Source organism: Catharus ustulatus, chromosome 5 (genome assembly GCF_009819885.2).
Source record: "Catharus ustulatus isolate bCatUst1 chromosome 5, bCatUst1.pri.v2, whole genome shotgun sequence".
Classification (NCBI taxonomy): Eukaryota; Metazoa; Chordata; class Aves; order Passeriformes; family Turdidae; genus Catharus; species Catharus ustulatus.
Window position 1 is genome coordinate 38,833,812 of NC_046225.1, and position 24,233 is coordinate 38,858,044.

The following is a 24,233-nucleotide window of genomic DNA, read 5'->3' on the forward strand; positions in this document are numbered from 1 at the left end:
TCTTTTGTACTAGAGGAACATTCATTGCACATGTTGCACTGAGCTTTTGGCAAAATCAAATCACATTTTTGCTTTTGGCAATCACCAAAGAGCAGCCTTAGCAGTGGACTATGCTAAAGCTGCTGCTCAAAGCAAAGTGATGTTTTTTATATCATCTTTTTATCAAAATTAATGTACACCTTCTATGCAGCACTGCAACCGAGATGATGATGCTAGATAGCTAGAGAACCATGACCGTAAGAATGAGCAACTCCCAGCTGACCCCGAAATGATGCAGGATCTGCTTCGCTAGCTGGATCCCTGCAAATCTAAGGAGTCTAATGGGATTCGTTCCAGAATCCTGGCAGAGCTGTCTGATGTCTTCACAAAACCTCTGTGGATGATTTTAAGCAGTCTTGGGAACCCAGAGAGGTCCCAGTTGACTGGAAACTGGCCAACATCATCCCAGTTTTCAAGAAGGGAGAGAAAAGAACCCCACTACAGGCCTGTCAGTCTCAGTTCAGCGCCTGGTGAAGTTACGGAGAGGATTATTCGGCGAGGTATTGAAAAACACCTGAAAGACAAAACAGTCCTCAGTCACACCCAGCATGGCTTCATGAGAGGAAAGCCCTGCTTATCAAACCTTGTTTTCTTTTATAACAAGGTAACCCACCAGTTGATGAAAGGAAGCCAGCTCGTGTGATCTTGGATTTCAATAAGGCAGAGACTGTCTCTCACAGGACCCTTCTGGAAAAAAAGTCCAGCACACAGCTGGATAAGGACATCATGTTTTTGGTGAGCAACTGGCTCACAGGTCAGGCACAAAGGGTTACAGTGAGTGGGATGACATCAGATTGGGGACCTGTAACTAGTGGGGTTCTGCAGGGCTCCATCTTCTGCTCTGTGCTCTTCAATGTCTTCATAAACGACTTGGATGCAAGTAATAGAAGGGATACTAAGCAAGTTCAAAGATGATGGAAAACTGGGAGGAGTTGCTGGCTTCCTCGAAGGCAGGGAGGTCCTGCAAAGAGGCCTTGGTAAAGTAGAAGGCTGGATAATCACCAACCACAGGAAGTGCAACAAGGGAAAGTGCCAAATTCTGCACCTGGGATGAGGCAGCCCTGTATGTACAGTATGGACTGGGGAATGAGACACTGGAAAGCAGTGCTGTAGAAAGAAACTGAGGGGTCTTGGTGGATGTCAAGTTGAATCTGACTTATTGTGCCCTGACAGCCAGGAGGGCCAACCATAACCTGGGGTGTGTCAGGCACAGCATGTCTAGTTGGGAACTGGAATGGGCTCCCCAGGAAAGTGGTCACAGCACTAAGCCTGAAAAAGTTCAAGAAGCATTTGATCAATGCTTTCAGGCACATGGTGTGACTCTTGGGGTTGTCCTGTGCAGGGCGATGAGTTGGACTTGATGGTCCTTGAGGGTCCCTTCCAACTCAGCTTATTCTGTGATTCTGTGATGCGGGGCTAAGAGTTTATGGGAATTCTGCAGCTAGGAGCAGGAATAGCATTTTCTGCCTGTTTTCTTCTGTTGCCTGGGGGAATTGTTACAGTCCTTGAAGCTTCCTCTCTGGCTAAAGTCTCAGTGCCAACACCAACCCTGACGGCTTTGTACAGATCCAAAATAGCTGCTAGAGAAACTCTTTCTAGCTGAAAAGTGATTTTGGTTTTCTTCTCTCAGCTTCTTGCTTCAATAGCAAGTAGGAGGAGTAAAATATTATGTAGGCATGATATCACATTCCCTAAACACAGAGTAAAAGATGGAGACCCTCCTGTCCTAACAACTCCCTCTGTACATTAAACCCTTGCAACCTGTAGTTACCTAATTTGCTGGCCACTGGCAATTCAGCAGCTATCCACCCTCTCACTCCCTGTAAGACCATACAGTCCTGTGGCCCATCAGATGTACTCCACTATCCAGCTTCTGCAAGGGCAGATTTTCACTGAATAATGATCTAACACTACACACTAAGTCTCTACCCTCCCACTGCATTCTACTACACCCCTAGATACAGAGACTCTAATTGCACATCCTGAGTAGCCCTGTTAGTATATGCTTTAGGAGCCAGGAAACCCTTTATTCAAATGAAAGGAACTGCTAAAGGACAGCTAGCCTTACTATCCTAAAATAGTTAACTCTATAGTACTACATTAATTGTCATCAACTGTGAATGAGGCCTGGCTTAAAAATCAGGCCTCCATATGACACTTTAAACAAGTTTGGGGCCTTTATTTTTGCTTTTGTGTGCAGGTGTTTGTGTTTGTTTATTTGTTTTCTTTTTTTATTTTTTTAACAGGTCTTCTATTCTTTCACTTTTTTATTTTGGTTCTGGAGCTTTCAGAATGCATCCACTTCACATTTTCAACATGTCTTATTTTTTAAATGAAATTAAGACTGATATTTTCATTACTTAGTCCTTGGAAATTTTGAAAATCTAAGCAGAAATGCCACCCAACTGCAGGCAACAGACGCCTTATGTACTGCATAACTGTTCAAAATTCCCTCATGCCAAAAGTCCTCTTCATTCTTTTGTTGTTCTTTCATTCTCCAGAGGTAATGAATATTGGTAATCATTCATTTCTTCCAGACTAGTTCACTCTCAGATCTGCCTGGATTTGTTGAACAGTGGGGCATAAAAAAGGTGGAATCACTTTCCACTTTCCTCTTTCCTAATTTCTCTCGGGGAGGAATACAAATATACAACTGTGCTCTTCCCCTGCTGCTAGCACAGGAAATTTTATGGGTCTGTTTTACTTCATGACTCTGAACAATGGCCTAATACTGACTACGCAAAAAAGGCAAATATTTTACAAAACTCTTTTTTTTGGTCAAAATATATTCTTGAAGGTGTGTTCATCATCATTAACAGGAATTTGTTCCACATAAGTGAGGAAACCAAACTGTTTTTGAAACTTTACACACTCTGCTCTTCTAATAATTACAGTATACTTATATTTTTTTTAAAAATAGTTTTTCCACAGCTAGTATAGTCTATTATGACTATAAGACCCAGATTGCAGACTCAAATTACATTCATTTTCTAAACGTCTTTTGGTACTACTTCACCTGTCTCTAATTGGAACTGAGAAAAGCACTGCTTCATGACTAAATGAAGCCACTATAGATTTACTGCCTTTTCTACCAGTATATCTCTCTCCCAAAAATAGCAGTGTTTTCTTATGGGCAAAAAGTTTTCGATATATTTATTCTGGTTTTGGCCGGGGCAGAGGTAATTTTTTTCAGCTGGCATGGGTTGTGTTTTGGATGTGTGCAGAAGACAGGGTGGATGATGTGGACATGTTTTTGTCATTGCTGAGCAGGGGTTGCACAGAGCCAGGGCCATTTCTGCTTTTCATACAGCAACTGTGGGGAAGAAGGGGGAATGAATGGGAGGTTGGAAGGGGACACAGCCAGGACAGGTGACCCCAGCAGACCACAGGGATATTCCAGACTGTGTGACATCATACTCAGTATGTAAACCAGGGAAAAGAAAGAGGGAGGGATATTTGGAATTATGGTGTTTGTCTTTCCAAGTCACTGCTATGCATGATGGGGCCATTGTTCTCCTGGAGATGGTTGAACACCTGCCTGCCCATGGGAATAAGTGAATTAATTTCTTGGTTTGTTTTCCTTGTGTGCATGGCTTTCCCTATTAAACTGCCTTCATCTCAATCCACAAGTTCTCTAGTTTTTGCTTTCCCTGATCCCACTGGTGGGAGAGTGAGTGAGCAGCTGTGTGGGGCTTGGCTGCTGGCTGGGTTTAAAACACAACAGTATGTCACAATATAAAGAAAGCATTACACTTATTAATAGAAATTTAAAACAATAAACCTTCAAAATCCTCAAGAAATTGCCATAAGATTAGATAGAATTATGAAGAGAATTTTTTTAAGTGTTTGAATTCATAAACACATTTTCATAGGTTAGTATCAAATTTGTAAAAAATCAATGCCAATCTTTCTTTTGAATACTTCTTGTTTGAAAAAATGACTGAAAGTGGACTGACCTAGTATTATCATTAATCCTCTCTAGCAAGCTAACTGTACTACTAAAATTTCTGACTAGATGTTGAAGATAAAGTTCCATCCACTATTTCCCAACCCACATATTAGACAGTCTATTCTTCAGAAAACTTTATGTTCTACACTTCATCTGTTTAAATTGCAGTATGTCCTTCCTGCCTACTTTTTTTAATCTAGGGAAGTCTATAATAGTTTGGCATTGCTTTCAGTCATTCTAAGTGCAACATTTATTGTCTGAGGGCAGAATTGCTTTTCAATGTTATTCAACGCATTAGTGGTAAACACTAGGTCCATCATGTGCTTTGACATTAAAACTAAATACCAAAGACTGAGGAATACTCTTATTTATCGCAGAGAAAAAAATAAAAAGAAAGAAAATAAAACCAATCAACCTTTCAACTTCTTTGGAAGCATTTAAATGAAAACATGTCCATGCATGCTGAATGTGTCACTAACACTGTCAGAGCCTCCATATAATCCATACCCTATTGATGAAATATACAATAAATGTAATTTTAAGGATTTTTTAAATTATTATTTAAGCCAGTAAATTTGCTTTTGTAATGAAACTGCTGAGATTTTGTTCATTTTGCATGATTTTTGGAGTTGTTGTTAAAGAGGAGTTAATTTGCTATAAAGCGAGGGATGTAGAAGACTGGTTATTTCTACAACTAATCTTACTATTCATCTTGTTAACAGAAAGCAATCTTAAAGAAGGGGTCATAAACAACATTTAAACAAGATAGCTTGAATAGCAGACATAAATCTTGTGATAACAGTGTAGAGCTCACCACAGTGCATTCTTCCCACTAAGACAAATTAGATGGTGGTGCTTACAGTTTTGGGGAGAGACTGGATGTGACATGATAGCACCATGTTGCATGCACCATGCAGGAAGATGCTCAGAGACTCTCTGTGTGGGCTGTATACCAAATATATTCAAATAAAACAGACACATTTAAGAAACAGTATTTTGAATATAATTCTTTTAAGAGTTAGGCCTGTTAATTTTCAGCCTAAAATTTTCTTTGTATTTGGGTTTATACTCCATCATGTGCTGATAAAACAGTCTGTAATTTTTGCTGCCAAAGACAGAACAAATTTTGTCATCATTTCAGTAGCTGAAAATTTTGCAATCACCTTCCTAAAGAAAAACAGCCATTCATCCCAAGAAAATGTATATTAAAAAAAAAAAAAAAAGCTAACACAGGCTTATTTGTCTCTGTTTGGTACTGCTTCTGTAAAACGAGTTTTAAAAGGTACTAATAACTAGTAGATAAGTATGCATCCTGAACTTTCCATTTCATATATTATAATCACTAAGAAAATCAGGTTTTATGAAGGAAATGAAGTTAACAACTTTCTGAACTGTTCCTTCCTTTGGCATGCTGTACAGGCATCCACCATATGTATACCATAGCACTCTGCCTTAGATTATGTCACTGCTAAAAATCAAAGGTCTGTCACTCTTCATTTTAACAACACATATGCCATATGTACAATGAATGCAACTCCTCTAGTTTTGTTCATTTAAACAAAATGTTTGATTCAGAATTAAGGTGGGATGGGAAAGAATCTTCAGTTAAACTGCATTTCACCCTTAATAGCAAAGAACATTGAATGCCTGAAATTTATTAATTTATTCATTTATTTAAAAATTAGTAAGTATTCCCTAGCATACTTCATCTTGCTTTAGTATCTAGAAGACTCAACTGAGATTGCATTGTATAAATTTGTCACCTATTAAAGTGATAAACAAGTCATAGAATGAGTGGAAGAAATGAAAGTTTATGTGTGTCCTATATTGTTTTTCACAGATGGGAAATCAAGACACAGTGCATTACAGTGAGATTTTTCAGGGTTGCAAATAATTTTGTAGCAATTTCTGCAAGTCGAACTGAAAAATGTAAATGATATAAATAATCTGTTTAAGATATTTCATATCTCAATCCAGAAACTTAGATGATGTCCCAGTCATTTCACAAAACCTTATCTCTAAAGGAGTAACTTATGAATTACTGCCTGAAAGGAGAGCTTACTTTTTAATCCAATAAAATAACTTTTAACACCTTCACTATTTCATAACAAGTTAATTCCTCAGAATTACCAAGCACAATGGAAATTATTCCTATGACATATTTTCTTTTTGCAATTGTGTACTCTTACTGAGAATTATAAAATCATAGAATATCTGGAGTTGGAAGGGACCCACAAGGACCATCAAAGTCCAATTTCTGTCCCCAAGAGTCACACCATGTACCAGAGAGCACTGCCCAAAAACTTTTTGAACTTCGTCAAACTTTGTGCTGTGACCACTTCCCCGGGGACCTGCACCAGTGCTCAAACACTGTCTGGGAGAAGAACGTTTTCCTGATATTCCCATAAAAAGAGATTTAATGTTTGTATCTACTGAAGATGCACACTGTTGAAACTGCCATTTGATTTTTGGGGTTTTTTCCCATTATCCCATTTGTTGAAAGGCAGTTGTCAGTATTTTGTTAGTACACTAAAGAGATTGTTTTGACAACCAGTTTATCCAAGTAAGTGCTTTGCCTCATGGAGCCAGAGACATGGAGTATGTTCATTAAGAAATTTATTTCATTTTCCCTAGAGGTTTGCTTTCACTCACATTAACATTTTCATGCTTCTGTTGCAGTAGTTTCATAAGTCAGTTCCACAAACAGAAAACTATCATCTCAGTACTGCTTTCTTTAAACATTAAAATAGATTGAGTTGGGAGAGTTCACTGACATAAATATAATCTTATTCATTTTGGCTGCATATTCCACCTTTCATTTACAAAAAGTGAGACAGTCTCACAACTATTTATTGACTACAAATCAGCCAACTTTCTGCTTTCAGTGTCCATTACCATCACAGTTGCAAATATTCTGGCTAATTACCCATCTTATTACCTCAAATATAACAAAAAACTGAACAAAAGAACTTTTTTTTTCTGCGAAGAGTACAGTCGAGTGATCTAATTTTTTTCCCCCCCATGTTCTTTAAAAAAAATCTTAAAATACTTTTAATTTGGGGATTTTTGAAATTTGTTTTCTCTCAAATCCAATTAGAAAGCTCAAAAATAGCATGGCACCATTAGGTGGTAACTAAAGTTGTAAGATAGCAATTGGAAGACTTTTCTAGAGGTTTTTTGCAATAATAAGTACTGAAACACTGTCTACTAAATACAAAATCATTGAAATATACAGTATTCTCAGCCTTCTCTGTCTTTATATTATATTATATTATATTATATTATATTATATTATATTATATTATATTATATTATATTATATTATATTATATTATATTATATTATATTATATTATATTACATTATATTATTATATTATATTATATTATATTATATTATATTATATTATATTATATTATATTATATTATATTATATTATATTATATTATATCATATTATATTATATTATATCATATTATATTAAACATATATTTGTGAACTGGACTTAGAATTTAGTGTCTTGATGGCCACAAACTATGCAGATAAATGAAATCAGCTGTGGTGTTCAGCACACTAACTGTACAAAAAGGCGGCCACTGTCAGGAATACAAATGTATGATAAACTGAAGAGAATGAAAATAAAGAGCAAATAAGCATGCAGAATGATGTTCTGGACTAAGGAAGTTGAACTGATAAACCTTGAACCAATGTCAGAAGCACACAGAATACTAGGGTGCACCACTGGCAGTCTGGCCCACAGAATCCTTTATTCTTCTTCAGAGGAGGGTGGATTCCATTCACTTTAAGCTGAGCAGCTCCCCAACATGGAAACATAGGAGTGAAATGGAGATAACAAGCTAAAAGACAGTATTTCAGTAGATGATAGTTCAGAATAAGTGAAAGTATAGCTGGTAGCAACAAAATGAAAGAGGCCTGCACTTCTGCACCACCCTGATACAGAGGAACCTAAGAAACTTCATTTAAAGCTCTTTTTCCTCCATATTAGTACTTAAATAGGAATAGTATTGAAATAGCAGAAAATAATATTCTAAAGTTTAAAGAAACTGTCCTCTGGAATTGTTTTTCAGTATGAAAAACCTCCAGAATGACCCACTGCTGAGAGATTTTCTTTAATAACATGGTTTATATTACTTTGAATATTCATACCTATTTTAGAACTTCCATGTACTGCTAATAAGGAGTATCTGCTGAATAAATTTGTAGGCTGAGTAACTCAGATACACAGCACTTATTAATTGCACCACTGTCATTGAGGATGTAAAAAAAAAAAAAGTAAAATGATACCAGCTCCAAATACATACGACAAAACCATCTCCATAAGATGCCTTAAAAAATTTCCAAAATTTCAGACCTTAGGGCAGATGTTTGCCCTCTATATATATATAAAAGCCCAAATCTCCCTCTTTTGCATACTTTACATTTACAACAGTTTTGTTGGATTGTAAGAAATACAGGACTGGATAACAGAAATTTGAATATTTTGTTCACTAGAGTAATAAAATTGTATACCGATACAAGTGTTTCTCAAACATTATGTCATAGAGAAACCTAGTTTCAGTTTTAATGCAAACGATTGCCTATTATGAAATGAGAGCACTCTGAATTAGTCATTTCCATTAAATCTATGAAGTAGAATTGCCTAGCAACCAAGAAAATTAATTCAGAGATTAAAATAAACACTGTGACACTGACAGAGTAACTGCTATTCTACCCCAATAATGATAAAGACACTTAGAAAAGAGGTGTTTTCTTAATTCTTCTTAACAAAGGTAAAACAAAAAATTTCATAAAATGAGTTCATAATGGACAAAGAATAAAAATAAAGAGTCAAAGTAACTGCACAAAGCAACTGCAAATAATTACCCACTTTTTACATAGCATCATTGAAATGAAAAACCCTGTAAGTTTTTCATATTCTGACAATGGTGAATGAATTTTTGTGGACATTTCCAACATCTTTTCCCACTTACAAACGAGAAATTTGTTTCATTATATTCACTCTATGCAGGTATTCTATATTTTAGTACTTACTAGTTCAATTTATTGTAGAATTTATCACCATGCTTACCTGAAAAAATTCTGCATCATTACTACCCACTTCTACCCCTGGTCAAATTACTCCTAATCACACTTAGGTAGGAAAGCTTTGAAATTATACAATTTATCACACTAAGATGGTTATGGGGAAAAAAAACAACAACTAAATGTTAACAGATTAAGGACAGTGAGGATGAGTGCAATATAGTTTAATGACTGCTACATATTGCTTGTTACATCTGGGCCATTGTGTAATTCATTGTCCCTGAAGGGCCACAAAAAGCCTAGTAAAATTATCCCTTTAGAAATAAAACAACCCCATTCTGTAAAAACATTGAAGTCTATTGCTTTATCAGGGTATTCGATTAGAGGAATGATTTCAGATCAGAGATTCTGGAGTAGTAGTACTTTCATACCTTTAGTAGGAGACAGTGCTTCTTTCAGCTTGAGATACAGAGTTAGTATAGAGTAAAAAAAATAAAAAATCTGGAGTGATTAAGGCAAGAATAATACAAAGGAGAAACAATATATCCCAGAGGATATGACAAGACAGCAACTGCAGCAGCTGCATCAAATCTAGTTGAGTCTACATTAAAAGATAATAATAAAAATAAAACAGTATGAGGAATAAATCAAGACAGACAAGGAGGAATAACTGTGTATTAGAAGGTAACTCCCCAGTCAGGGACATAGTTACCCTTCTATTAGGAAAGTATATTTCAGCTCTTTGGTTGTGTATAATATTAAAAAAACACACTCACAGTCAGCTACAGGTTTTTTTAGGTTTTTTGAAATCCACATATTACAATCACTAGATCCAGTTCAGAGGTGTCCAAACTGGATTTTAAAAGTTCATACTGTCAGTAATTATGCAATAAAGTAAATATATTCATCTAGAAGGGGATATGACATGTAATAAAGGAAGGATATCTCCTGGAAGTACAGACAATACCGATGGTATAGACATGTAACAGATTAAAAAAAATATTAACAGCAAAATTCCCCATTAGATAAACACAGCCATAAAGAAGATGAAAGACCTCAAATGTCCTTAACAGGTTCCCTTGTGTCTTAAATATTTGATGAATGTACCAGATGGGGAGGGGGAAGAAAAATATCTTGTCTGAACCACAAGCATAAACACAGCTGACCTAAAAGACCTATCCACCACTAGGTTATAATTACTCCAGTGTATTCACTAGTGAACAATGTTCATAAATCTAGAATAATTTAGAGAGATTGAAAGATAACATCTTTGAGAAATGGTAGGCTCCATATGCTGTCGAACAGCTGAAATTAATTTCAATTTTCTGGCCTTTGTGCCTCATGTCATGGGTGTGGTTGAAGCATACATGTTTTTTTGAAATCTTAGGATAGACACAGTTATGAGCATCCTTTTTATTAATTTTATCTATATTAATAAAGAGATATAAAAATAGAAGATACACAAATTCTAAATGTAGCTGAAAATAGTATCTTTTTTTCCTTTAAAATTTTTAACAGCACACTTCATATGGTAAAAAAATCAGAAAAAAATGCATAGAGCTCAGACTAGATATTGTCAGAGTCCAGAACTTTTTTATAAAACAAAACCTTGTAATAGATGTTCGGTTCAGAAGGATTTATTAAATCTTCTCCAATCTAGCCCAGAAACTACAGGCAAACATGCTGGTCCAGACCTACTTTCAAAGATCATCTGTAGTTTTTTACAAGAGGACAGCAAAAGAAAACACCAATGTTAGTCTTGCACTAGAAGCAAGAATTTAATGAAAATAAACTCCCAGATAATCTTAGAAAGCAGACCATGACCATGTTGCAAAAAAAAAAGAAAGATAAAAAGAAGGTCACTAGTAGCCTGCCTTGGGAAAAATTCCATCTGCACAGCAAATTTGATGATCATCTTGGCTTAAGTATGTGAACAGGACACACTAGCAAAATTGTTCAATACCACTACAAGGTCCAGTATACCCTTCCTGGGAGTAAATCCAAATTCCACTAATTCTAAAGAAAACTACAAACAAAAAACCTTTTTAAAAAAGTATCTAAGAAGAATAATATTTTTTAGAAACTGCAGACAGTCACAGGAGACCCAAAGCATATTAGTCACTGTAATACCATGCAATACAAACAAAAAAAACCCTCAGCTGATAAACAAACACCATTCACCTTTCTTTCAGTCTCCTCTCAAACCCTTTTAAATTGCATCATCATGTCTTCTCACAGATATCCTGCCAAAAAACCTTACAGCAACATGCAAATTACTCCATGGCATTGTTAGGTCTTAATCTTAGACGTTCATGGGCTTCCTTTTTGCTTATTCTGCTATAAACCCAATGGGATTACTAAAGCATATGACATCAAAGATGTATATTTAAGTCTTTGCAAGATCAGATCTTTGGTAAGTGATTTTTCAGATTTTCAAATTACTGATGTCTATAATTTTTAGAAGTAATGAAGGGCCATATATGCACTTACAAGCAAAACTTAGTCTTTCTCAAGCACTGGTAGGCAGCGTGGATGAAAGGGGTCCTTAATGCTCTATCAGAACTATGAATTTTCCAGCAAAAGGAAAGCATTATGTAGCAAATATAAGTCAAGACTACAGAGTAGACATATTTTGTGACTCAGAGGAGTAGATGTCAAGCTGACTGTGAACACCTGGAGAACATGACACACTTTCATTTTAACCTAGTTCAGCCATCCAGTTAAGTTACAGTAATTTCACGAATACAAGCCGCACCAGTTTGACGAAGATTTTGCTCCTAAACTGGAAATGCGGCCAATATTCAGGAGTGGCTAATATGTGAATAATTTTCTGACATTTACAACCTCAGAAGTGTCAGCCAGAGTGTCGAGCCGAGCTGCTGCAAAGCCGGCATTTTGCGATTGTTACAAATTGCTACTCTGTTGCACCGCAGGTGGAGCCTGGTTGCCTGCAGGCAGCACAGGGGGCGGGGAGAGAGGCGGGAGAGCTCTCTCCTTCCCTCCTTTGCCGCAGCCCGGGGGAGAGACGGGGGGCCCCGCGCCACCATTGCCGCGGCCCGGGGAGGAGGGGGGGGACCCGGGCCGCCCCTGCCGCGGCTCTGGGAGGCGGTGGGGGGTTCCGTTCCTGCCTGCCACCACAGGGCAGCGCCGGGCCGTGGTGACCGAGCCCAGTGGCAGTGGCGGCTGGCCCCCAGTGGCCCCGCCGAGCGGCAGCGCCGGGTTGGGCTACCTGGCCCCATCAGCAGCCCCTAGCGGGCCGAGCCTGCACAGCCTTAGCTGAGCCAGTAAACCCCGTCCTGCCGCAGTTCTGTTACTATTAGGCAACTTTGTTGCACGCGGGTCCTCGCTGCGAACGACAGAGTGGCTTATATTCAGTTGCGGCTTATTTATGGACAAAAAACGAAATATTTGCCAACACCCAGAGATGCAGCTTATACTCAGTACGGCTTGTATTCGTGAATTTACTGTACATGGCAATAAGGTGCTTGACTACCTTGAGAACTGCAGAGAGAACCTGCAGGTGTCTCCAAGGAGCTGCAGTCTGCTACTAAGAGGAAAGGTAGGGGAAATCATGGTTATGTTTATTAATAATGTCAAAAGAGTACATTGGTCAGCAGCAGTGGTCAGTTTGCTGGTAAAAAATTGAAGGCTGAGAAATTTTCTGAAGATAATTGTGCTGCTATACTGAAGCACCACAACAAATAGAAAAAGCATTTTATATATCTAATCTACTCAGACTAATTCGCAATTAAGTAAATTAGTGCATTTGTATCAATCAGATAGAAATGGAAATTCTTTTTCTTTGCAGAACTGTTTTATCAACAAGTCATGAACACAGGCAAACTGTTTTAAGCAGGAAGCCTTTCACACTAAAGCTACTCAGTTTAAAAATCAATAATACAACGTTCAATAATTTAATTGAATACCTTCATGACCAGCAAAGTGGCTAGTAGTCAATGGTTTCTTTCTCAAGGCAATTTCAGACATTTACTTTCATCCTCAGTTATGCATATTGAGTTACTATTTAAAATTACTTATTAACCCACTACCCCCATAAGTTCAAGTACATGTTCCTTATTGGCCATAATGTCTTCGAAATACATTATCTTTTTAGAGTTTATGAGTTCTTTCACACTGTATGCAGATTTCAAAATATTATTTTCTTTCACTATTATCATAGATATCAGTAAAAAGTAAAATAATTTCACAGATATAGTTACAGTAATTTCATGAATACAAGCCGCACCATTTTGACTAAAATTTGGCTCCCAAACTGGAAATGCGGCTAATATTCAGGAGCGGCTAATATGTGAATAATTTTCTGAAATTTGCAACCTCAGAAGTGCCAGCCAGAGTGCCGAGCCGAGCAGCTGCAAAGCCGGCATTTCGCGATTGTTACAAATTGCTACTCTGTTGCACCGCAGGTGGAGCCTGGATCCCTGCAGGCAGCATGGGGGGTGGGGAGAGAGGCGGGAGAGCTCTCTCCTTCCCTCCTCTGCCGTAGCCTGGGGGAGAGACTGGGGGGCCCCGCGCCGCCATTGCCGCGGTTCGGGGAGGAGGCGGGGTGCTCCATCCCCGCCCGCCGTGGCAGGAGCACGCAGGCTCCATCCTGGCCTGCCGCCGCCGCGGCAGGAAGAGGGAAACTCTGTCCCCGCCCGCCACCACTGCCGTAGGAGCGGGGGAAGCTCCGTCCCTGCCTGCCACCGCGGGGCAGCGCCGGGCTGGGGTGACCGAGCCCAGTGGCAGCGGCGGTCAGCCCCGAGCAGCGGCGCCGAGCAGCCCCGCCAAGCGATCGCGCCGAGTGGCCCCGCCGAGCGGCCCCGCCAAGTGGCGGCGCGGGGCTTGGCCACCTGGCCCCGCTGGCAGTCCCGAGCGGGCCGAGCCTGCACAGCCTGAGCCGAGCCAGTAAACCCCGCCCTCCCACAGTTCTGTTACTAATTGGCAACTTTGTTGCACGCGGGTCCTCGCTGCAAATGACAGAGCGGCTTATACTCGGGTGTGGCTTATTTATGAACAGAAACCGAAATGTTTGCCAACACCCAGAGATGCGGCTTATACTCAGTGCGGCTTGTATTCGTGAATTTACTGTAAGCTTTTTCATAATGGACTAATCCAGCAGCCAGAGAGGCTGTATTCAGGCTCCTGCACCCAGTGGTAGCTACTTCTTTCTCTTCTACTGCAGCTGCCTGGACTGTTTAACTCTGTACTCAGGTGGGGCACAGAAACATTTGTCTGGTCTGGTCCAAGTGACAGCAGCACGTTCATCTCAGCCATTCCCCACGTCCTCCATTGGAAAGGGTGCAAATCAAACATAAGCATCACAGAGAACAGATCCCAACTCCAAGCTGTGTCATGAACATGGTAGATAAATTATGCAGAAAAAAGAAGCTGGAAATAAATTTTCACCACAGAGGTCACAGAACAAGTTGACCAGTAAAGAGCAAGCAGTTGCTGCATATATATCGCTTAGTACATACAAACTAAGACACATTATGGTATTTAAGTGGCAAAAGGCAAGGATTAATTTACTGGACAGGTTAAGGTAACTTAACCTTGTCTATTGCTAGTCACTAACAAGGAAAGCAATGCTCAACTGAATGACTTCACGGTTACTTAAATAACTCACAAATACTCCCAAGGCATCCACGGTACTGACAGTAACTTTCCCTGTCTCAGAGTTGAAAATCTTTTGAAGGTTGTTTGGTGTGAGATGAGTCATAAAATGGTAAAAGACGCTGGGAGAAAACAATGTGGCAGATGGAAGCAGAACACAACAGGGTGTATGTATTAGCTTTCTTCTGGAGAGATGGGAGTCAGAGCTTTGTGCCACCCAAGTGTAGGGATAAGTACTTAGTTTGGATAGGTTTCCTCATGTCACCCTTCAGTACCAATCAAAACCATGACATCAGAACCTCAGGATCTACTCCTGCATAAAAATACCAAACCTAAATTCTTAAGTATGGTCAAGCATCCTCACTTGGGAACTGCAAAGTTATACCCCAAGCTCTTCCCATGGTTGTTTTATAAATGCTTTTAAATTGATTCAAAGTTATGCCAGGTGCTTGCTATTGTATGTATCTTAATAGAGTAAGAGATGATTTGGTGGGAAAGCAGGGGATGGGAATCTTTCATGAACTACGTAAAGAAAGCTAAGCTGATTCACCAGTAGAGAGGGTGCCACTACACTGTGGAGCCTCCCACACTGGCTACATCACCTTGCTAAGCAAGGGGGTGCAATACCAGCTTCCTTCACCAGAGAAACTAGGCCAACAGGTCAATCGTGATAACTCTTTTCCATTAATGTGATGTACTTTCCTTTTCCAACTGACAGAATCTTTCCTATCTCTCATCACTCTAAGATAAAACCAGACATACTCTTCCTCTTCCCTCACCTATAGCCTCAAATAGAGGCTACCCACAGGGCTACCCACAGTTACAATATTGCCATAGTACTTTTATGGTATTATTAGTAGCCATAATATAACTGCTGTTTTACTGGGGTTGGGGGGGGGGGGGGGAGGAAATGTGCTTAAATTACATGTACACTATTTTCAAAAGATAATTCAAATTTATGCTTCTATTAACTTCTTGTGTAAAACTCAAATGTTCTTTCAACTTTAATATTGTCTTCCACCATAGTTTAGTGGTGAACTTGGCAGTGCTAGGTTTATGGTTGGTCCTGAGGACTTCAGAGGTTTTTTTCAACATAAAAGATCATATGATTCCCCTATTTCCATATCAGACTTCTGAAGCCCTGCAAAGGTAATTCAAATTCTACTGCTTATTCCTTTCTTCTTTTCTTCATATTGCCTCTCTTGAACCTCTATCAGCACAATCATCAATCATCTCTACTTTTTTCTTATTGTGCCTTAGTGCAGAGCAATCCCTGCCTAATCACTTAGCTATGCTACTAAACTCTCTTCCTTCAAATTCCTCCTTAATGTCCAATTTTGCCTGTATAAAATCATTCTTCTGCAACCTGAGTAGGATGTGACCAGCTATGACTTAATTAATAAATATGCAGCATTTGTCATCTTCTATTACATGTTCCCAGAAGAAATTTTAAAATGTTCCAGAATTTAATTTCTGTCTTCCAGGTGTTAAAAAGAAAGTAAAGAAAGTGCTTCCACAGAAAAAAAATGAAAAGCAGGACAACAATCAAAAAGCGCCTTTTTTTGTTTAAGAGGAATTTTTTTAAAAAGTGCAGTCTTAGGGCACAAATGGGAAGATACTGACAAGTGAAGGGAAATAATAGTTTTGCCTTTAGTTTCTTAAATTCTGGCAGTAGTACCTTTCTGCAAATCTCATATACCAAAAGTGCAGCAAATGCATTTTTGTTGGTCTAGTTTTATACCAGAACCTCAGCAAATGCACTGTTCCCCTCATGCCACTACTAAAAAGACTGAGCTTTTTAAAAATTGCATTCCAACTTATTGTGATAATCCTTTGGTGTATAATTGTATTGTTATCATTACTGGGGAAAAAAACCGAAATTTTCACTATGTGAACCAAATAAAAAGTCCTCAGAAACTGTTCCAGTGCTAATGTCAGGGGCATTAAAAGTGAAAAAAAAGAGTAATGCTTGCATTCAGTAGTTGTATTTCAGCAACTGTTATTTGGAAAAAATGTTGTTCCAGATGGCTGAAGTATAAATTTTGGAAGGAGTACTGAACTCCTACATGATAACTAGTAAGAAGGAGATGAAAATCATAGAGGGGACAAAAAATAAAAGATAAAAATTAGCCTTCTTGAGACTAACGCATTGAAGCGTAAGTTACCATGGGCAAGTTAAGAGAATATGTAACCCATTTTTTGTGTCAGTGCTGTTCCTTCATAAGGCCCTAGATCACACATACACAATAGTTCCCAGTTTTGTTAACTCCTACTTGGTGTATGCCTTTGACCCTCTCAATTTTGATGCTCTGAGATTGATCCCTCTGCAGCTGAGAAAATGAAAAGGCTTACTCCTTGTTTCTTGCACAGTGGAACTGAAGCCTCTCTAACCCCCCACTCCCACATGAAAAAGATATGTGACAACACATCAATGTGGGACTTGCTGTATCACAAGATATTAGCAAGAATTTTGCATTTTAGTCACTTGAATTGGCTGAAAATTCTTCTGAAATAGAATTGCCAAAGAAAATATTAACTGACAAAGTATTTCATATGAGATCAATATTCATCTTTGCCTTTTTTACATTCTGTTTTTAATGGCTCTCAGTTGCCTATATTCTTCACAGGTTTTATAAAATTATTCGCAAGGTCTACAATCTGAAGCAGAACATCCCAAAAACATGAAGTTGTTTTTACAGTTTTCTACTCAGTCCTCCATATAAAACTACTAGGAGGAAATAGCATACTCTCACCTATGTACATGGAAAGAACTAATAGGTAAAAACTATTTCATCAAGAAAGAAACATCATTATATGATGCTAGTAGCATTTCCTCCATTCTTCCATGTTGAATTTTAGTGCAGTGGGAGGCCACTTAAAACAGGTTACAAAGTCACATTGCCAAATTGTCTAAGGTACTTAGCAGAAACCAATGCACAGTCACAATCTAAAATGAAAACAATTTGGATATTAGGCATAACAATCTCTCAATCCATAAGGACTCTAAACACTCAGCTGAATCAAATTTAATTTTGCTGTATCTACAGTATTGCATTGTCCTTAATTTATTATTTTTTAGAGTAATTAGAAACCCAGAGTAGCCCTTTTCCCCCAAAGGTGAGCCTTTACTTTCACAAAATGTAGAAAAAAATTTTTATAAATTTATATTGCTATTCTGATACAATATTTTTTCATTAAGTAGTGTAAATCAATAATTTAAAATACATTTAACATTTTTTTCCTAAGCATTTGCAGCTCCTATGAAAAATCATTTTAATATAGCTTATTTATGAAATTGACATCCAAGTGTCAAAATAACCATGAAGACTTAAATTTTCACACATTGAATTGAGGATTCCATCTGCCTTGGGGCAGCTGGAATGTTTTTTTACCCTGAAAGAGTGTATATAAAATTATAATGAAGTCCTATTAATGCTGGATTTTCATGCCTAGGACTAGTATAATGTTAAGCCTTTAAGAAATACAAAGTTTTCTACTATTAACAGAGACATTTCAATGTTAAAGATTAAATAAGCAAGCAAGACTAAATTTATTTACATCATTATCTATGAAAAAATCCCAATGTATTGAATAATAACATATTCAAATTTCAGCTCTACAAGACAGTGCTCCTTATGTAAGAATATTAAGTAAGGTAGCCTGTAGTTGCTACATAAAGAAGAATAAATCTTACAGTCTGAGAACAATTAACTTCAAATTCATATTGACTGTTATTGCATTTTTCTTTAATAAAGCATATTGATTAACTACTAAGGAGTATTAGGTAGGAAATACAGGGAGATAGTTTGCCAGATGCTAAAATTTATTTCCATATTTAGTGTTGACTACGAAGGAAATTTATTTACTCTCTTAGTGACTATGTAACTGTTAAGTGAGTATTTTATGTGATGCTCTAATTATAACAAACACACCTTTAAGAACAGGAAGTGATAAACATGATGGAGGTTAATACCATTCTATTCTGAAGCAGCTTGCAGAAATCCAGTCTGAACACAAGCTTGGAAACTAAGTTTACTCAGTTGAAATGATATTCCCAAAGTAAATAGAGATTAACCTCTGCACACCATGGTTTCTTTAAGAATCAAGCATTACAAATCCAGATTTGGTATGAAGAATATGAGCCAGCAAATGCCTGCTACTTTGTACTCATAAGGTTAAATTTAAAAACTATTTCCAAGTTACTTTTGAATACTAACATAAAAAGGATCTAACTGAAGACACAAGCATGGCCCTCACTCAGTGTGGCATTTACACTAAAGAACAAAAAATAACTCCTCTGCTTTATTTACAAGTATTGTCATCAAACCAAATCAAAGTGAGATTTCTTCACTCTTATTTTAACCAACTTTGCAGCAACAGTCAAAAGATAAGGAAAATTCTTCTCTCTTAGAGGTAAATAAGAAGATTTAGAAGACTAACTAAGAAAGGATGCCAGTAATGTTTGGACTGTTTGCCCATTGGTATTTCTTAATATGAAATAAAAACCCATAAATTTCATCTACTCTATACTACCCTATTAAGTCAGTCTGCCATTTTCCAAAAAGTAGTGAAGAGGAAACAATGTACTGTCTCATGGCTGAAGAATCAGAGGCTGTGTGTACATTTTACTGATAGCATCCATATCTCCTTATGATTTTCTTCCAAAACTCTGCTTAAAGCTCTCCTTTACTGGTATGCTCCGACAACAAATGAAAAAGCTCTGCTAATAGGCTGCAGATCCACAGATATTACTAATGCAAGTCAAATATTATTTTCTGTTATTCATTAATTTCCAGTCACAATAATACAACAATTTTTTCTTTGCTATCCTACTGGTGAAACCTTAACTGTGTTACATATATGACAGCCAAGAAACCTTAAGTAAAATTAGTTTATTTCTCATGTTTGCTGCTGTAGAAACACATGATGCTCCATTCATTCCCAAGAGTTTATTTTATATAGGAATTCAAGTTGCAAAATGAAGTTATGAATGAATCATTACAAAAGACAAATTCATCTTCCATTTAGTGCAAATGGCATAAATATGATTTACTGTGCTCCAGAATATTTCTCTTTTTTCCTGAAACAGATTGTGGTGAGAATAATCTATCACTCCCCTATACCAAGTTCCTTACAGTGCAAAAAATTACAGTGCCTGCAATCTGAAAAGTTCTTTATTGGGATGAATAACTGGGACTGGGGGCACCATTGCAATCTTAGTGCTGTCACAGAGGGAAGATCTGAAATGCAGGAGCTGGACATATACCTCTTTCCACATCACAAAGCTATCACTTTGACATCATTGTCTTTCAAACACTGGTAGCTGAGACCTACCACTGCCACATGCAATTTATGCATGAGGTTTTCAAAATTAGCATGCATCACTAAAGGGATCAGTAAAATTTCTGCTTAGAGGACTTGATATTTTTTGAAAAATAGACTCAGTTTAGTTATCCTGGGTTTTCCAGACAGCAAATTTGCAATCAAATTTCTTATTATGTTAGAGGTCTAGGATGTAGCATAACATCAGTGTTACAGAAATTGTGGACAAGTAGATATTTCTGAGATGTTATGACTTTTTGCCTTTTTAGAATATATTTCAGTTGTAATTTACTTAGCATTTGAGACGGACTTCCTACACACTTTCAGTTCTTGGACAGCTAGACATAGCATAGCAAATCCCTTTGAAACCTCAAAACCTCCTCCCCAGCCTGTACTGGTTTCCTAGCAAAGGAAATGTGATATCAAGGGGGAAAAAAGGGTGGAGAAGGCACAACAAGATTTCCAGTACCTTAAAAGAAGAAATTTATAAATAGAAATTATTCTTGGTTTCAATGTTTACAGCTTTACACATGAAAACTGTTGGACAACAGCCTTATCTCATTTCACCACATTTAGGGTAGTGATGCCAGTACAAAAACACACTTTCTGCGGCCAGTAGAAAGAAAATGGGGAGGGCAGGAGATGTCCCTTACTTTGAAGTGAGTTTCTAGTAATACTTTACTTTCAGAGGAAAAAGAAAAAAAAAAAAAAAAGGAATGCATTTCCCTGTTTGTAATTTTACAAGATACAGACATAAAGAAATCATAAGAGTTAAACATTAGAATGTTTGAGAGACTGACAGAACCAGTCCAGAACCATTGTATTAAGAATTATGTTTGCACTTACTTATACATTATTTCATAAAATACTCAAAAATAAAAAGACTTCCAAATCTTCTAGAGCTATCTTGATTGTATTTATGAAATGCATCAGTACGAAGTTATTCACTTCCATCATGGCTGCTAGCGAGACGTAATGCTGTTCAGTGGGAGGTTCAAAGCATCTGCTATGAAAAGCACAGGAGCTGATAAGAGGTGACAATTTGTACTCCCATTGATTTTGTATAAATCAGAAAAGAAAAAGAAAGAAACATTTTCATCCGAGATGGCAGGAGGATGAAAAATTGAATATATATATATTACCATTACTGTTTCTGAAGCACTACAATTAGTAAAATTGGTCTGGATGACCTGGAACTCTCCTGTGGATATCCATTAAACAACCAGTAGATAGATCACACTAAATGAAAGCAAAAAAACCCCAGAAACTATGAAAGAGAACTATCATGTCATACTAACACTGGTCAATATTTTTCAAGTGCACTTCCCTATCATGCAATCAAGCACCTCTGAAAATTCAAAACTGAAAGTATTGTTTCATTTGCCTCCTGAATTGCAAATTTTATTGAAACTGGAAACACATTCTAAAAGTTGTCATAACCCAACAAGGGAACACGACATCTTGAAACCCAAGTTCACAGGTATGGTCACAGAATCTAAGCAGCATCCCTTTTCAGACCAGTAAGGAAAAATACATATGATTTGTGAGCTCTTAACATTCTTGTGCTACTGTCTGTGATGACAGCTGGGTACCACTAAAGGGAAAAAAGGCTGAACACATGGTATTTTAAATGGGGGTGGGGGGTAAGTAGTGTCAGCTGTTGTAATCACACTATTAATCACACCATTTTGAGTGGCTATTGGTCATTCAACTGCTTATCATATGAACAATGAGGGCACAGTTTATCAATAACAAATTCTTTCAATATACAAAAATTACTCACTTTTTTCTCTGTTGTTTTTTACTTCTCTCTAATAAGAATTCAAGAATTCAATTTCACACTGTTTCTTCAGGCAACATTATTTGATAACAATGACGTATTTTGATTCCTCAGTCAAACAGTTCAATTTACTTGTTTTAAGAAGCAAAAGACTGCATTTCAGAATTATTTTAAAAGCATGTCTTCAATTTCTAAGTGTAAAGCAACCTAAAAAATTTGAATCATACAGTAAAAGTATTGATTTTGCCTTCAGGAAAAAAAACCACACCAAACCAAACCAAACCAGAAAAACTGATCTGTTCTGTACTTTCCTATTCTATCTTTCATTTACAAATAATAAAATTCAACCAAAGAAACTGCTGTAATCAGATACTAATCTACTTATCTATAAACAGAAGTGTGTATACACATGGACCACATATATCCTCTTTTAATATTCTGATTACTATATACTGTGCTTCTAGATCAAGTCAAGACCATAAACAATTCAAAGCTGCATTCTGTCTAAATGGGTCACTTATAATAAGAAAACACGACATTTACATGTAGGAAGCAGATTGATCAGGGAGCAGAAAAACAGAATATGGTATCAGTGCAGAAAAATATGCCTTTACAGGCAATTTATGGTAAATTATTTGGCAACTTCGCATATCCTCCTCAAAAATGGAAGATAATTCAAAAAATGTAAAATTAAAAGAATAAAAATTTAACATAGCAAATATCACCAGGATTAGCCTTTGTGCTTGCAGTAAAGAAAAATTTAAAAAGCCTTGGTTCCTTTCACTACTGTTATATTGCTTGTGCGGAATAACACTTAAGTGAAAGGACTGAAAGCACTGTGTCTCCCAAAGATCCACACATTAATTAATTGTCCTCAATCACTTTAAATTGGACATTCAAGTGCTAACATATCCCACAACATTCAGTTTTTTTCAACCAGAAGCCATGGAACAGAAATGCTCTGAATATGCTGTGTACATCTTGCTAAAGCAATTTCAGCTGCAGACTGCAAAATTAATTTCTGCAAAATGCAAATCTGTGCCATGCAAATATTAGAATGATAGCAAGTTTGCTGCAACACATTACAAAACCAAAGCGGCAAAAAGGTAGAGGGAAATTTCAATACTGCCTAGTACATACAAGATATACCCTGTGTCTTTGTTCAGTCTGGATTCTCATTCAAGGTGTAAATACTGGATACATTGTTAGAAATCCAACTGGAACCAGCTCCAAATATTGTGTGAGTAGCTCTCTCATAGTTCACACTAGACTCCCTCGACCCAGTTAGACAAGCATGAAAACGTGAAATAAATGAACATTAACAAAGACTAGTCTGGAAAGCAGGCTGCATTAAATGCTCACAACATTATTTGCATAGATGCAAAATTTGCTACCTAGATTCTTTTTATATTAGATATCAGCTGTCAGTATTAATGCTACGTGCTCCTGCAGAGAGAAAAATTAAATAAATGACATGAAAATAATATGTCTTTCCCCATCTGCCGCATACAGATATTCCCCAACCTAACATCATGCTGCTAAGGCAAATAAGAAACAGCAAAATAAATATCTCCATGCAAAGAAAAAGCAATTTTAACACAATACCTTTCTGTGTTTGTCCCTCTTCCATATTCTCTTCCATGGCTACCTTTCTTCACTAGAAACAGCTACAGAGAATTAATCAAAAGCTTCAGTCAGATGCAGGAAAAAGTGTGGATTTTTTTTTCCCTGGGAAGCTCCAACAGCAGAGGCTTAGGCAAGTCCTCAGAGCTTAGCTAAGGCTCCCTCACTCTCCTTGTTTGCTTGGAGACAGGCTGTCAAGTGTAATTTCATTCAAATTACTCTTCCGTGAAGATTATCAATTTTTCTTCTCAAAGCTGCCCATTGTGAACCACTGTAAGCAGGTATTCAAATGAACAGCCTGCGAATTTTGGGGGGAAATTTGGTCTGAGCCCTTATGGCAATGACACCAATTCATAAGCCTCACTTTGCATATAAAATGGAGTAAAGAAATTGAGGTTTGTATTGAAATCTGTGTTTAAATTGAAAACAGGCTGTGCTGAAAACAGATGGAGGAGTGTCTTCCTAAAGGGAAGCAGACCACCAACCCACAATTCCCCCTATTTGCTACTGAAGTGGGAAAGCCCAAATGCCTGTGGGTTCTTTATGCTGTATTACTTGTCTTTCTCTCTCTCTCTCTCTCTCTCTCTCCCCCCCCCCCACCCCCCCCGCCTCTCCCCCTCCTCCTGTATCAGCACATTTAAGAATAATATGACTCTTCACTTCTCGTCTTATATATCTGTATCATCAGGAACTAATGACAAATATATAATATTGCCCTTACGGTATTCTAAAAATTATCTTTATAGCAATACAATTTTGTGTGTATGTATATGTGTTTACACATGACATTAATCTGCAAATTTTATGCACTGTGCACATCTCATTGTCACAGTAAACAGGAATTTAGAGGCAATTCAGAGGTTTA

At 37.4% G+C, this 24,233-nt stretch overlaps 1 protein-coding gene across 1 annotated transcript in view; it reads right to left on the minus strand.

Moving 5' to 3' along the window:
• Positions 1 to 23,923, minus strand: part of GPM6A (glycoprotein M6A) — a 126,231-nt gene extending 102,308 nt beyond the window's left edge. Inside the window, exon 1 of the mRNA XM_033060352.1 lies at positions 23,351 to 23,923. Within this exon, the coding sequence (XP_032916243.1) occupies positions 23,351 to 23,387 (37 nt within the window). The 5' untranslated portion in view covers positions 23,388 to 23,923. The remainder of the gene's footprint in view (positions 1 to 23,350) is intronic.
• Between the last annotated feature and the right edge of the window lie 310 nt (positions 23,924 to 24,233).